General features: G+C 40.7%; 1 protein-coding gene across 3 annotated transcripts in view; it reads left to right on the top strand.

The window, feature by feature from the left end:
• Positions 1 to 12,904, top strand: part of LOC131592288 (protein FAM107B) — a 59,121-nt gene extending 46,217 nt beyond the window's left edge. For all 3 annotated transcript variants that reach the window (XM_058863702.1, XM_058863700.1, XM_058863701.1), the window contains 3 exons: positions 3,457 to 3,640; positions 7,632 to 7,785; positions 9,787 to 12,904. In XM_058863702.1, coding sequence (XP_058719685.1) covers positions 3,513 to 3,640; positions 7,632 to 7,785; positions 9,787 to 9,903 — 399 coding nt within the window. In that variant the 5' untranslated portion in view covers positions 3,457 to 3,512 and the 3' untranslated portion in view covers positions 9,904 to 12,904. The remainder of the gene's footprint in view (positions 1 to 3,456; positions 3,641 to 7,631; positions 7,786 to 9,786) is intronic.
• The last annotated feature ends 2,415 nt before the right edge of the window (positions 12,905 to 15,319 follow it).

Genomic DNA, 15,319 nt, shown 5'->3' with positions numbered 1-15,319 from the left:
ATTATTTGGATTATTAATGTCCCACTGTAGCACCTAGTGATGATCTGAAAGCAGCTTTATGGGCTGTGACTTTTGTAGTGATGAGCACTAGAGACTCATGGAATTAATAATGTTTTAATTGTTATTGCTTGAACATTGATTAAACTTATTTAAGGACTTTTAAGGGATGCTGTCATCGAGCTTGACTGGTTTAATGGTGTGAGCCTGAACCTTGGAATGAAACTCTGGGGATAAACAGCTGTGTTCCTGTCTGCCTTTGGTGTGTTGAATCCTTTGTGCCTCAATTTTCTTTTTATGTGACACTTGACTGTGCTTTTGTAAATGTCAGCTTTGACAGAGTGTGGGTAGAGATCACCTTATCTTAATTGTATTGTTTGCATATAATATTACACAGTGTCTGTGCAGGACTTTGTCAGTGGTCACCAGCCAGGCTGAGGGTGTGAGAGAATTCACTGAGTGGGAGCTGGGCACCCTGTGTCGCTGGCTCTGTTTGGAAATCCTAGTTGAAGTCATTTGCAGCTTAATCACACATGGAAAGACTCTTCCCAGGGGAGTTTTTATTCATTCATGTTTGCTGCTAGTAGAGTTCATGTTACAGTAGGAAACCACAATTCCTGACCTCTGAGTTGAATACATGTTTTAAAAATAGTGATGGGACAGAAGAAAGAGGAATAAATAGACTTCACTCTAAGGGCTTGCTCAAACCAAATTGATGTGCTGGAAAATACGGCACCATACTTTGAGAAATGATTGATTCAAATCGTTTTTCAGGGGCTTGTGTCAAGAAAATTGTACATTGTTTATAGCAGTTGTAGAGTAATTGTGTTTTTCATCTCCACCTACGCAAACAAGAATTATGTTGAAGAAGCAGCAGGTTATTTTTGGATTTACTTTAAAAGAGAGCTGTTGATGATAAATGGCTTCTAGAAGACTCAAAGGCCCATCAATGCTACAGAACTGATAGAGGAGTAAAGCAAAACAAATATTTACAGAGAAGGTTTACTTTGGGTGGAGGTTGGATATGTAATATTTGAGTTATTTTAGTTGTAATAAGCCTGATGTGAGCACTGAAGAAGGATGAAATGTTATGTCCTTCTGTAAGAAAAGAACTGCAGCTGGTTTGTTCACTGTCTGTGCTGAAGAGAATAGACTCTACAAATGTTTCCTTAACAGCATGGTGCTGAGGGGTTTGGGGGGATTGCATTTGATTTTTATATGGCATACTATGGAACAGTGAGGGATCTGAGATGTGGGTTTAGCCAAGGGCCCCCAAGGTGGGCTTGTGGTGGAAGCTGAGGGACCTGGGCTGGCTCAGCCCAGAGCAGAGGTTTGGCAGCAGCCCCTGTGGGAGGTGCTTCCCAAGGAGTTTGACCCAGACTTTTCACCAGAGAGCGTGGCTGGAGCATGAAAGGCAGCAGGCTGGAGCTGAAACAAGAGGTTCATGTAGGTGTAAGGAAGAACCATTGTGAGGAAGGGCAAGAGGGGCCATCCACAGAGGCTGAGCAACCTTGAGGATCTTCAGGGTCTTACTGGGAAATGTCCTGAGCAACCTGCTCTGATCTCATAGCTGTTCCTGCTCTCAGGAGGAAGTTGAAGCTTCTTCTGACCTGTTTTCCAGTGATCCTGTATATTTGTGTGTGTATATATATATATATACATAGTATATATGTGGTGATAGCTGATTACTTGACTGAAGCAAGGAGGACTCTGAAGGGGTGACAGGAGTAGTATTCTTATTGCATGATCTGTGTCAGTAAGAAGTTTCTGCCATGTTCAGCAATACATTTCCATAGTTTCGAACTGTGGACAATTTCTATAGTAGTTTAAGAGGTCCCTGTGAGACCTGACACCCCCCATAGAATTAAATAATTCTTCATATGAGCTTGCTTTGAAGAACTCATGAAGGAGCCACCCTGAGAGCAGCTCACACTGGTGAGCTGTTCCTCCTTGAAGTTGCTCCACAGAAATAATGTGTGTGAGATGTAGCACCACTAAAACACGGTTCATATCATACATTCAAAAAAAGATCTAAAGATCTAAAAGACCTTTGCCAGGTCCACTAGATGCATTCAAACCCAGAGTATCCTTCTTGTACCTGCTGAAAACTTCCATGTTTTGCATCCTCACCTGTAAGCAGCTGCAGCTGGGTGATGGCGGTGCTGTTCAGTTTTAATCTACTGAAGTATCAAGTGAAAATCTTTCTGCCGTATCAAGTGGATTTGATCAGACCTGAGCAACACTGTGGGATTCCTACTGAAAGAAAATAGTTCAGGGATTAAATTGTGTCTGAGCACAGGTTTTGTGGCCCGTGGGGTGAAAAAGGGAGGGAAGGGCTGGTAAGAGTGAGATCTGAATTAAAGCACATATTCAGCTTTTACTGGCAACAGCACAGCAAATCCCAGTGATTCTCTGATTTGTCCCGTAGTACAGTGTGCAGCATTCAGCTGTTCTGCCAGTCAGGAGGATGGAAGCCTCTCGCCTTTTCTTTCATGTCCCATTGATTCGTCTCTGTAAACCCACATGCTGTGAGATTATTTTTGTGGGTCTGTTTTAGGGGCCAACATTCATCAAATTGACAACTGCAAATTCTGTGTGCAGGTTTTCACAGCAGTGAAGAGAGGCAGAATTTCCCTGAATGTGCTTTGTTTTGGATGCTGGTCATCTTGTGATTGGTGCTTTTTAATGGAAAGGAGTATGAATGGTCACATATGAATTATTTGAAAACCATTGTTTATTTGTCAGCTGTTGATTCAAAATGCTGTAATTTGATGTGTAGATAAGCAAGATAGGAAAGTGCCACTTTTCCAAATAAAATAAATCATGAATTCATTGCCTTCAGGTCAGTGGGTTTCTGTGGTTTTCTGTGGGTGGAATATGGCCTTTAAGGAACAGCCTCACCTAACTTTTTTCTCCTCTACTTTTCCACTCAGAAATCAGGCCCCCATCACAACAATTGCAATTTCCACATGGAAGCTTTTGCTTGATACAGTTCAGGGATTGCTTATCCACAGAGGTGTTTTCCCCACAGCTGACATGACACTGGCAGCACAAAATGAGACTCTGCTTTTGATACACATTCACAGCATTTAATATAGTCAGTATTTAAAATGCTTTTAGGGTCTCAGTACTACTGATACAAAAATGTTTCATCTGAATAGGCTTATTAAAATCAATAAGGGTCTTCACACACTTAAACTAAATTGTTTGTCAAATCTTGGGGGAAAATCTTGCCTCCAAGTCACTGGATGAAGGCTGTTGGAGATGCCATTGTTATAAAATTGCTGCCTATTTAAAAAAATGCTAGTGATGTTTGCTCTGAGAGCCTTTACTTTCTAAAGACAAAACTAATCCAGCAAAATCATGACGATTGCCAATGTAATATGCTGCCTTTGTGGTTTAGGACATTTTTAAAAGGCCTTTCAGTGTAGATTCACTACAGTTTTTCCTGTTTTACAGATACTGTGAACAAGGACACTGAACCCAAAGATCCATTTCCCATTCCAAGAAAGATTATGGCTGAACCAGACTACATAGATGATGACAATCCTGAATTAATTAGACCTCAGAAATTAATTAACCCTGTGAAGTCATCCCGGAATCATCAAGATCTCCATAGAGAGCTGCTTATGAATCAGAAAAGGTAAGAGTCTAAAACTCACTTGTGCCACTCTCCCACTCCAAACACATAACTTGAATTTTAGTTTCATCAAAATGATGATGTCCCCAAAACCCAGCGGGCAGTTTTTGTTGATTGAGATCCTGTAAATTGAAAGACTCGGATTCTTAACCATGGCAGTTATTTCTGTTTGAATTCCAGTGTAAAAGCTTGCCTGAGAAGGCTTCCCATTTTGTTTTTGTAAATACTCAGAGGGTCGGTTTTGATAGGAAACAGTTCAGTTCTCCTCTATTACATTTCATATGAGTTACCTGAGCTCTGTAATTTGTCTTGTATTTGTATTTGTCTTGTATTTTGTCAAGTATTTGACAAAATTTTGCTATTAACAGTGGGATGATAAAATCTGTGGGTTTTCACAATTCCCAGTGCACTGAGTTTATGAGGCCACTTTTAAATCAGAGAAATCATGTAGTTTATTTGACATGAAACTGTTCTCTCCTTATTTGATCTGTCTCACAATGCAGTGTGGTAGTTTGGTGCCTGCTCTGCTGCTGCACAAGTGTTTCTTTGTATGTTTTGCAAATGCTGCCTGCTCCTCTCTGGGACGGGATGCACAGCTGTTGTTCTGTATATTGCTTTTAGAGATGTAAACCACCATGTCTTCATTTTGTCAACTTCAGAGACACAAGCACCTGGCCTGAAATAGCTGAAGTTCTGTTAATAAATCTCTTCAGCAACAGTGAAGTAATTTAGAAAACACATTTAGAAAATAGACTCCAGAACACCTGGTGGAGGAAAAGACACTAAGCCTGTTAATATTCCTTTGTTTAAGCCAACAGAAACCAGCTATGATATCATTTGGTGATTTGGTGCATTGAAGAAACCCAAAATGAACTCCTCAAAGGCACGGTGTGGGGATCTATAAAACAGAAGTGGAATGAAAGTATTTCAGAGTCCATTTGAGCAGAAAGCTGGTGGTAGAAGCCAATCTGACTTTTTGAGACCCAGGACCTTGATAAAGAAGAGTAAAAAGCCTTTTTGCATTTTGCTACTCCAGCACAACTAGATTTGTCTGTTTGGCAGGAAGAGTCACATTATGGCAGTTTTTCTCTTTTTTTTTTTTTTTTTTTTAATCCTTTGGCACTGTGTTATTTTGAGGGGAGAATGGATCTTTTTATGTGTAATAGCAAAACCCTCACAAATGCTAGGCTTACAGACTTAATTCTAAATGAATTGCATACACAATATGGCATTTCTTTAGTGATGAAGAAGGAGAGATATTTTACAAAATGCCAACTGAATTGGAAGAAACTGGCCTAAATAGGTGTTTGTCCTATTTTTCGTTAATGGGATTAAACATCAAAGTTAGTTCCTGGCACCAAGAAGTTTATAGTCATTGAAAGAAAAGTAGTTGAAGTTTATTGATGATCTTAATCTAGAGGATGTGAAGGCTGCAATAAATTAAGACTATTTTTTTTTCTTTTAAGTTTATGAAAGCATAAAGCACTTCTAAATAGTACAGAGTTCTTTTCTTCTATGAAAATATCCTATTACACAGAAAAGTTTTTCAGACCTCAATATCTTCTCTTCTCTTGTAATTTTGATTATCTGCAGCTGTTAATTTCAGATTCTTATTTATTGGTGCAGAAATGAATACTCTTGAGGATTTTCACCAGCAGAAAAATAGGTATCTTTTAGAGGAGTGTTAGTTTTCTGTGCTTTGTGTCACTGTACTAGCTCTGATAGGAGGCTTTTCAGTAATGTAGATATTAGGCTCTGTTCTGCTTTGTTACAGCAAACTGTCAAATGTATGGAGGACTCCCAGTGCTCTTATAGAAGTCTGCTTAACATGCTGCTTATTTTGTTATGAAGACTCAGTGTAGTCATCAGCAGCTTCACTTTTTGGACCAATCAGCTCTGAACAGTCAGAAATAGATGTTGGAAGATACTTGTTAGTACTGGTGCAGTCATTCTCCATGCCCACTGTGAGCAGTGTTTGTTGGGTCTACAACTGGTATAGTTAGTTACCTGCAGAAAGGGTAGTTGTTTTGGGGAGGAAAAAATTAAAAAGGATTCCGGTGGTGCTACCTCAAGGCAATGGTCACTTAAATTGCTTTTATTTATTAGGAGTCAACCTCAGCTCTTCTGAATATTGGTGCTGTCCCTTCGAGAGGTTTTAATCCTATCAGCTCTCATTTGTGGTGTAACACACTTTGCTTCCTCTATAAAAGCCTTAGGATTTGTAATTTAACCAGAACACTCACCAGAAGGTGATACAACACCCCAGTTAATCCAGTATCCACCAGTTTGTTGCTTTTCTTTTGCATAAGAGTGGGAACAGGATTTACTTTATAGTTCCGTTACAGACCTGCCACTCCCACCTGATTGGACTGTGAGGCTGTATTTACTTGTAGCTTCTTCCCTTTGTTACAGCACATCTGAACCAGTCTGTGCCTCTGCTTTGTTATGGTGCAACCTCAGTAAGAAAAGCAGCAACAGTAATGTTACTTAGCAGATGCTTTCTGGTTTGTGGCTGTTTTGACTGCTGATTTCCAGTGTGGTACTTCCACTGACTCTGCTCTCACCAGTCCAGTAGTAGTAAAAAATGACTCCAGCTTTTCCTGCCTGACTTCAGTTCTATGTGCTAAAATGTAATTAAAATAGCATGAAACATAAAATATGAACACAGTCTTGTAGCTTGTGTTGCACTCAGGCCATGAGATCTATTATGAGAAATAGGGAAAAGCATTTGGTGTTGCTAAATATTTGATTTTGCTGTCAGGGTATGTACAGGGATAGAGTGTTGCATAATATATGGAGTAATTCCTAGATGCCACCATAAAATGGCATTTTAATGTTTTATTGGACATGCTGTCAGATATGCATATTAATGAATAATCAGGCAACCACAGAGGTACAGCAAGTAGGAAAGGGAAAAATACGCTTTCTAAAAGCTTATTCAGATTATTGAATTTCTTAAAGTTGAAATAAAAAATGGTTGATGTTAATGCTGGCTGCTTTCATATAATCATCTTCATAGGAAAGACAACAGTAACTAAGACAAATTTCTGATTTCTCTGCTCTGCCTTAAGTGACGCTAATACCTGAATAACAGGGAGAGCTTTGAATCTTATAACAAATTTTGAAACCATCACAGCGTTACAGAGATAAAAGAAATAGCTGAAATCACAGAAATAAGTAGGAGTGAGTATCCATGTGTGTGCCTGTATAAATAACGTCATGCATCTTCCCAAGGAGTGAGCTTTCTCATTCTGGAGTAGCTGGCTTGGAAAGCAATTTGTGCTGAACAGGCTTAAAACATTCAGTTCATGTAGCACCTAAAGGCTTTTCAGAGGGAGAATCCTCCAGGCTTTGTCTGGTCTCCAAGGTGATGGCAACTTTTTTATTCTGGATTTTTGTTGTCTTAGGCTCTCTGTGATGTTTTGTATTGCCTGGGAGCTCTCACTGGAAATAGCTTCACAGCCAGGCATAGGTAAAGCTGTTACATTTTCAAGGAAAGGAGAGAATCCATGGTTTCCAGGAGCAGTGTGACAGACTGCTTTTTAGTTTTGTCCATGCAGACTGCTGTGGGCAGAATAGGCTGCACAGGACTGTCTGAATGCAGTCCTGAGTTATCAGGCACCAAGCAAATTCTTCTTGTCTAAAATTTGTTTTTAGCTCTGATAGTGTCTTGATCTGTGATGGTTTTTTCAGTCCATTCTTTTGGAATCAAGAGAATACAGAGAAGATAAAAGATGAAAGTTAATGAAGTATACAGGAGAAATACTAGTATGCACATGCAAATATCTTTGGTGATTATATGGCTTAAATTCTAGCTTAGGGTACTGGTTAGGAATCAGGCAAATGTCTGCATGTTTTTTCCCTTTCATTATTTATTTATATCCCAATGTATCTAAATAGGCAAGTACTTGATTTTAGTAAAGCTTCCTGCAATTCTGTGTGAATTCCTGCTAATTGATACTGGTCTATTTTCTCCTCCCCATGGAATTTGAAGGGGTCTTGCACCTCAGAACAAACCAGAGCTACAGAAGGTGATGGAGAAAAGGAAGCGAGATCAAGTTATTAAACAACAAAAAGAAGAGGAAGCACAAAAGAAAAAGTCAGACCTTGAAATAGAGCTACTGAAAAGGCAGCAGAAACTGGAGCAGGTAAGATGAGGAATAACAGACATCTACACATCTGCATCTGAGCTGCTCACCTGAGGCTCCCTTTGTAGGCAGAAAAGAAGCAGCAGCCAAGTTTTGGCATATTTCCCCTAGTTAAATTCAGGTATCTCTTAGGATAAGTCAAATCACACTCTTTAATTACGTGTTGTCACTCACTGTATAGGAACAGTATATGTACAGGCATATGGGTCTGCCTTTGGTCAAATGAATCCTTTACCAGCCAACAGGAAAATGTGTGGAGCACTGTTGCTATTGAACCATTGAAACTGTGATGATTTAGTCAATTTTGTAGTCTAACTGTGATCCACTAAAAGTGGCTATTAGGCTGTAGTACATCAAAATTATATTTAATGAATTAAAATCAATTGATTCTCCTGGGTTATGTAAGAAACTAGATAACTTTTAAAAGATATTTTGTAGTCTTAAAATGTGTGAGCCCGTTGATGTTTTCAAAGAAAACAAAGAAAATGTCCTCAGACCCTGTGCATGGAGATAATGTGGAGTTGGAGTTCCTTGTGGTGAAGCTTTTTGCCAGGCACAGGGCCAGTCAGATGTCTCTGTGCCTCTGGAAGCATGTTGTGTGCCTGAGAGGAAATATCTCTACAGTGAAACAGCTCATCAGAGAAGTCACTGTGCATCAAGAAATGCATTTATTTTAAAATAAATTAATGCTCTAAATAAATGCTTTAAAACAGTACCTCCTGTGTTTCTCAAAATAAATCAATTAAGCCAAATAATTATTGTTAAAAATTACATGTAATCCAATCATTATAGGGTTTAGTGTTTTATTATAGGTTAGGATTTTTTGTTTTAATTAGGTTTAGAGATATTTTTGGAGAAAGCTATTGTATTTTAAGTGTATCATCCTGTCATTTTTCTTATCTCTCTTAAGGGCCCATCTTTGAATGGTTCAGCTTGTGGGAAGATTTGATTTGAAACTGAGCCATCCAGCATAGATTATGTAGATTAGAAAATTCTGTTAAAAAGAGGAAAAGCCTGCCCATTTCAAACAGTGCTGTGAAGTTGTAAACATCATAGGAATGGCATAAATTGACAACATGACTCATGGAGGGACATTGTTGTCATTTATAGAAACAAGGCATGTCCCTTGTCAGTGAACCAGGGACAAAGGAGAGATTATTTATGTGAGCTGTATGTGGTCCCCATTAATCAGGAAGACCTTGGTCTATTTAAAAAGAAAGCTCCTTTAAAACACGTTTTTTAGTTTTCTAAAGGGTTTTTTCTCCCATTCTGCCAACTCACCTGCCTTCCCTAGGGATTGCTAAGCAATCCATACTCTGTGCCATGTGTGAGCCTGTGCTGGATGGGCACTGCACAGACTTGCCACATAGAGCATTTCCATTCCTCACATGGAAATTTCAAGTGTCTGCATGGGCAGGAGCTCCAGCTTGGTTAAAAACTCAGTGAATGGGCTCTCAAAAATAAATGGCTAAGGGCCAACAAAGATTTTTGGGTGTTTTATTGATTTTTGTGATAGACAAACCAGATACTCTTAAGAGGCTCCAGTTAGATACAGAACTTCATACCTAAACATTTAGAAATGTGTTCTGCAAGTTTCCTCAGTAGTAGCTGTTCATATGTTCTCCCACAAGGCACATTCTTCCTTGTTCTGTTGTAAAGCCAGAGAAGGGAATTACTGTTGTTTCTTTAATGAAGCTGTCCAAGAATTTCTTAAAAAATGCTTCATCTTATTCTTGTACTGGGCTTGCAGAATTTTTGTCTGTCTGGCGAAGGTTGACATCTGGAACAAGCTAGAGCCAAGGATTTGAAAAGATTTATTGGTTTATGAGAACAGATACTCCCAAAGAAAGGCGATTTTATCTTTTCCATGAGACAAAGAAAGGAAGCAATTTAAAGAGTTTGGCATGGCCAGTATTGAAACCTTTAGTTTTTTGTCTTGTATTTCAATGATGTGTTTTCTGTACTTTTTTTTTTGCTTTTAACATGTGATTCCCTTTTAAGCTGGAACTGGAGAAGCAGAAGATACAGGAAGAGCAGGAAAATGCGCCTGAATTTGTCAAAGTCAAGGGCAACTTGAGGAGGACGGTCCAGGAAGCAACAGAAGCACCAGATTCCTAGAGCCAGCGCCTGCTTAGACTTCAGCTTTCCTGCAGAGAGAGGCTTTTGCAAGTTGTCTCACCTTTATTTGCCCCTCAAGAGGAAAAATAAGAGCATTCAGCCGACACTTACTGAAGATGAGATTTTTAATTCCTGGGACATGTGGATTAAAAAGACAGTACCGTAAACAGATCGACTTGCCAAATACAGTCCTGAGATCAATGGATGAGGAGTGTCTTTGTCAGTTCAGTGTCATGGACCAGGCTGACATGCTTTCTCAGAGATTTTAACCAGGGATACTCCTTCAGTGTTGCACTGCTTTAACTCTTGTGATCCTCGTTTAGTGGAGATACACAGATTCTATTTTGCTTTAAAACTGAACAGAAATCCTCCTGTGATATCAAGCTTTGCTGCACAGGTAGATTTCCTCCATCTAGACCTACAGTTTGTGTATATCCCACAATAATTTGTGTTTAGTTGGAATTTTTATTAAGTCTAGGAGGATATGAGGTGTGCTGATTACTGCTGCCCATCCCCACTAGGATAGGTAGGTGTGGACAAGATGAGAATGCTTAAAATTCACCAGCAGTGAAAAGTTAAGCAGCCTTAGAGCCCATTTCTTGCTGTTTGGCATGTAGAATTTGGGCTATGAAAGAGTGAAAATCTGATGATCCTTTCACAGGGAGACTCCAGAGGCTGATTTATCTCTGTAAACTTACACTGTTGTGTACAGGCCTGTGAAGTGCTACCTGTGAATTTACCTCTCAAAGCAAAATGATCTGTCTTCTACTTTTCATATTTTGAAATCCTGCTTACTTTGGTGTTGTGGCCTTTCTCCTCCAGGGACATGCTGAACAGAGTACAGTGTTAACACATCACCTGGTAGGGTTTGAACTCATTTGCTGGAACTGATCTGCCATCAGTTCCTACTCTTTGCTTGCAGACACTTGTTGCAGTTTCTGCAGCAGAGAAGTGTTTAAACCAGACCAAACCAATTACTGGAATCTACTGAAATGGAATTTTTTTCCCTGAAGTGAGGCATAAAATGAAATTAATTTTATCCCATCCTTCATTCAGCCTCAAGAAAGAAGGGAAGTGGGTTACCGCTGAGAGTTTGGCTCCAATTCTGTCATCTTCTGCCTTTCCACAAGTTGCCCCTGTGACTTGCCATTACATAAAATATTGCTCAGCTTGCACAGGGATGACAGAATCTGATCCTTAATGCTTATGACTACTAGTTATCCAGGAGAGCCTGAGATGAGGAGCGGGGAACAGATTGCTCATGTAGGATTATAGAATTGGATTCTTACCTGGTGTGATTGGGTGCAGATATATCTTCACAATCTGGGCAGAAATCCTTATCTTCCTTTGTTGGAAGAGTCCTAGCTCTCACTGAAACTGTTCATACATTCCTGCTGAGGATCTAATCCCTCGCCTTTGCCTTAGGATGCTAAACACAGTAATTTCTACTTTGTAATTACATTGGACATAACTGTTTGAGAAAACTTTTTGTTAATATCAGCAGTGGCATGTTTGTATTGTAAAGGTGTGGTGGAGGGTTGTTGGTTTGGTTTTTATAGTTCCTTTTGCCTTTCCTGTAAGTATTGGACATTTTAAATACAATTTCAGATTAGCACTTGGGACAAAACACAATTAGAAATGTTTCCTAGATACAGACTTTAATTTGTTAAGATACAGGCATTTTTTGTGAGGACATAATCAGATTGAGGGTAAATTGAATTGTGATAAGCGTATTGCCATTGATTTAGACTTGCAGCATGACTCACGTCTAGAAGATTAAATGTGAAGATGGTCTAACAGACTGTTCAGATTATGGACATACAAAAGACAAAGGCCAAATATAAGACTCTTCCATGTATTATCTCAACAACAGAACACCCTGAATGCTGCAGGTTCTTCCCTCTCTCCTTCCCTTCTGGCAGGAGAGGATCTTCTCTGGCAACACATCATTCCAACACTTGCACTGATTTTGTTTCATGTTGTTGAGACAGCACTATGTCTGAGCCTTCCGCGCCCCACTCATGCTTCATCTTAGCTGTTCCCAGCCTACCAAACATCCTGCCTCTTGGTTTCAGCTCCACATTAACCTTCTGCTCAGTATGGAAAAGTCTAGAAGTGAGTGAGGAAACCTTCCTTTGGCTTGAGCAGACCATTTTATATTAGCCATTTCTCCTTGGTGATCATGGCAATGCAACCACTCATGCACAGTGACATGAAATCAATGGCACTGGGAGTTACAGGGGACAAAGACCCCCTTTTTGGCTTCAGTGGGTGTGTTGGATTGGGCCCTCAAGGCTAAAGGCAGTCTGCTTTCTCCCCAGGTTAGCTTGTGATTCAGGGTAGAGTTTCTCTTTCTGAAACACAGGAGGCCAGAAAACTCCCTTGTACATACAGCATGAAGTTGTTTTTTGTTTTTCATTGGAATTAACTTTGTGTGAACAGAACATCAATGTGTGTTAGAACATCTTTGAGTCCTGCTAATCCTTTAGTCTAGGAACCCAAACCACCCTCATATCAATTTTGACAGGCAAAAGCTTGTATTTGAAATCAGGATTGGGCAGCCCTTCAATGGGTGGCCAGTTAGTCATACCACAAGTGTCCTGTGCAGCTACTCAAGTAAGAAACTGCTTGGCAGTGAGCATAAGCAATTCCTGTTCTGCTCTTTAACTTCGTGGGTTTTGAAGCAATCCAGCAAATACTTCAGTGATCTGAATATTGCTTACTTACCACTTTGTACTTTTTTAAAAACTCTTGCTTTTGATAGTATAGTAGTAAATTTTTTAGCATTTTTGTGGCTTTAACATTCTGTTAATATCTGCACTTGTTTGAGTGTACATATATAAATATATATAAATATAAAAAGGGAGCCTTAATGGATTTGTTTTCATAATTTAATATTTTTTGTATTTGCTCTTGTATAATTGTTTTTAACTAAAGGTATTACAAGAATGAGGGTGGAATACTTAGAACCAAAGTTATGCTTAATAAAATCTACTACATGCTTGGTGTATGTGGTGGTGTCTGTCATATCTGCCAAAAACAAAACCTTGGGGGCTGCGCTGAGATACCCAGATTGTTTAAAATTCTGCAGTGAATGGGGGAAGTATGAAGATCATGATGACTCTTGGTTCCTTAAAACCCTGCATCCCTGTTTGTATGTGCAAAAGCTGACAGAGTTTGCTGTCTCTCTATACGCTATTATCCTTTGAATATATTTGATGCAGAAAGTTTTTAACAGAAATGTGCAGCTGTTCAGGTAATCCAAGGTGAGGCAGAGCATGAGGGAAAACTTCTGATGGGAGTCAAGTAAGTGTGGAAATCATTCCCTATCAATCCTTAGAATTATCAGCATTGCAATAGCTCCATTTCAAATGGGAGTGAGAAGAGAATAACGAGCCTGGTCCTGGGTTCAAGTCCTACAATGCTCCTTTTAATTTTGCCAATGCTCCAGTGTGTGGTTCTAGTAGGAGAGACTTAGGCATGAGAAAGAAGGTGCAGACATAAATGATTTGCTGGGTTAGGGTCAGACAGCTCACCAAAGAGCAAAATCCTGTGTCAGCAGCAGATAGGGAAGGTAGCAGGGGATGACAGGGCTGGAAGAGGCGTGTGCCATCAGTTCTCCACAAAGATCCTCAGCTCGCACTGGTGAGCCCTGGTCAGCTGGGCAGTGGAGGGGGAGCTGGAGAGGAGCATGGGGCAAAATGAAGTGGGAGAGGAGGAGAGCAGTGAATTCAGAACAGATGTCAGGAAATGCTTTTTTCCTTCAGAAGCTGCTCAGCATGTGGAATGGGTCCTGGCAGTACTGCTGATGCAATGACGCTGGACTCACTCCAGGAGCTCTCAGATGCGGGGGAGGTAAAAAAGAACAGAGAGTTAATAAGGGGTGAATTTCTATGGCCTGTTGGAGATACTGCCCTGTGCTCTCCTACCTCAAGTGTAGGCAAATGTGTTTTGAATTATCCTTTGATATTTCAGCCCAGCTCCAGAAAGAAAATGGTGAGGGCATGTGATCTGCTTTTGTAGCATGTCCAGAAGAAAAGATGATCCTCCTTTTGTCTGCTTTTTTGGATTGCATTGAGCTGATAGGTTTTGCCATGTGGCTTTGCAAGCACTGGTCCACTGGGGGCTTTGCCTGTGCTCCTGTGGCCATAGGCAGATGGGTTGTGTCATGCCATAGCTATGTGCAAAGAAGTACCTTGAGGTCCCTTAGCTGCTCTTACAGGCTCTGTGGATAGTGTCCGTAACCTAAAGTGCGTGGTGTGCCACTTGTGGTGACTTAAGAAATAACTGGAGGCCAAAGAGCTGCTGCTGTGCAGTTTCCATAGGATCAGAACTGATGTTTATAGGGGGAAGAATGGGAGAGTAAATTGGGTTCTTAAGGCTTTGCAATGACTACAAACACTTGATGAGATTTGGAGGAGTGGAAATACAAGATATTTTTTCCCTCCCCCTGCCATTTTGAACCATTCATCCTGTTTGGAATCTTCCGTCTGTCAGAGCAAAGGTTTGTGGTGCTGTTGTCAATATTAAGGATGACTTTTCTCACTGGAACTGGTGGAAACTGTGGCCAGAGGAAGTGTTGTGCTAATAGAGCACAGATGTCCTCACTGTCACTCCAGTGCTTGTGTTCTGCAGCTCATGTTCTGGCACTGCTTCAGACCTAGGTGTGGGCTGCGCTGGGTCCCTCCCATGGCCTGTGGTGCCTCTCTGAGGTTGGAAGGGGCTGCTGCTGCTGTTTTCTGGGCTGATTTTGCTGAACCTCAAGTACATGTATTTGAGCTGATCATCTACTTTTCATTACCAGAGCAGAGCAATCAGCCCTGTGGAGTGTAGTTGCCTTCCTTTGACTGGAGGAGCCCACAACGCCTGGCTCAGAGGGAACATTGTCTACCTTGCAAGGATTCTGAAGCCAGGCAGTTCAAATGCCACCTCCAAACCACCTGCTCTTTTTCACAGAGTTTTGCACCCCAGGACAGATGGGGCCTGGATGCCTTTAGTAAATTTGGCCCTTCATGTCTGTGTGGTTCATAATGTGATAAAGAGCCTGTCTCTGCACTGTGCTCAGTGGCTCTGGTGCCATGGAGTCAGCCCAGGTGCTTGGAGGGGACACGTGGCCTCTGCAGGGGGATGCAGAGAAGGGGCCTGCCCCAGGCCAAGCACTGACCAGCAGGAGGGAGAGTCACAGCTCGACAGTGGTGTGAGGGAAGGAGGAGGATGTGAAGCACCTGGAGAGGGTTCCAACAGCCACAATCACCCACTGCTATAGCCATAGTATTTAATTATCTGAGCAATCATTTTTGGAATTAACTTCCATTATGCACCCAAGTCCAATCTCTCAGGTGGATAGCATGAGCAATTTAACACAGATCAAGGCTGGCACATGGAAACTTTGGCCTGATTAGATGGGAAGGAGAAA

This window comes from Poecile atricapillus, chromosome W, assembly GCF_030490865.1.
Source record: "Poecile atricapillus isolate bPoeAtr1 chromosome W, bPoeAtr1.hap1, whole genome shotgun sequence".
Taxonomy (NCBI): Eukaryota; Metazoa; Chordata; class Aves; order Passeriformes; family Paridae; genus Poecile; species Poecile atricapillus.
Note: the sequence above shows the minus strand (reverse complement) of the source record. Positions and strands in the feature narration are given on the sequence as shown.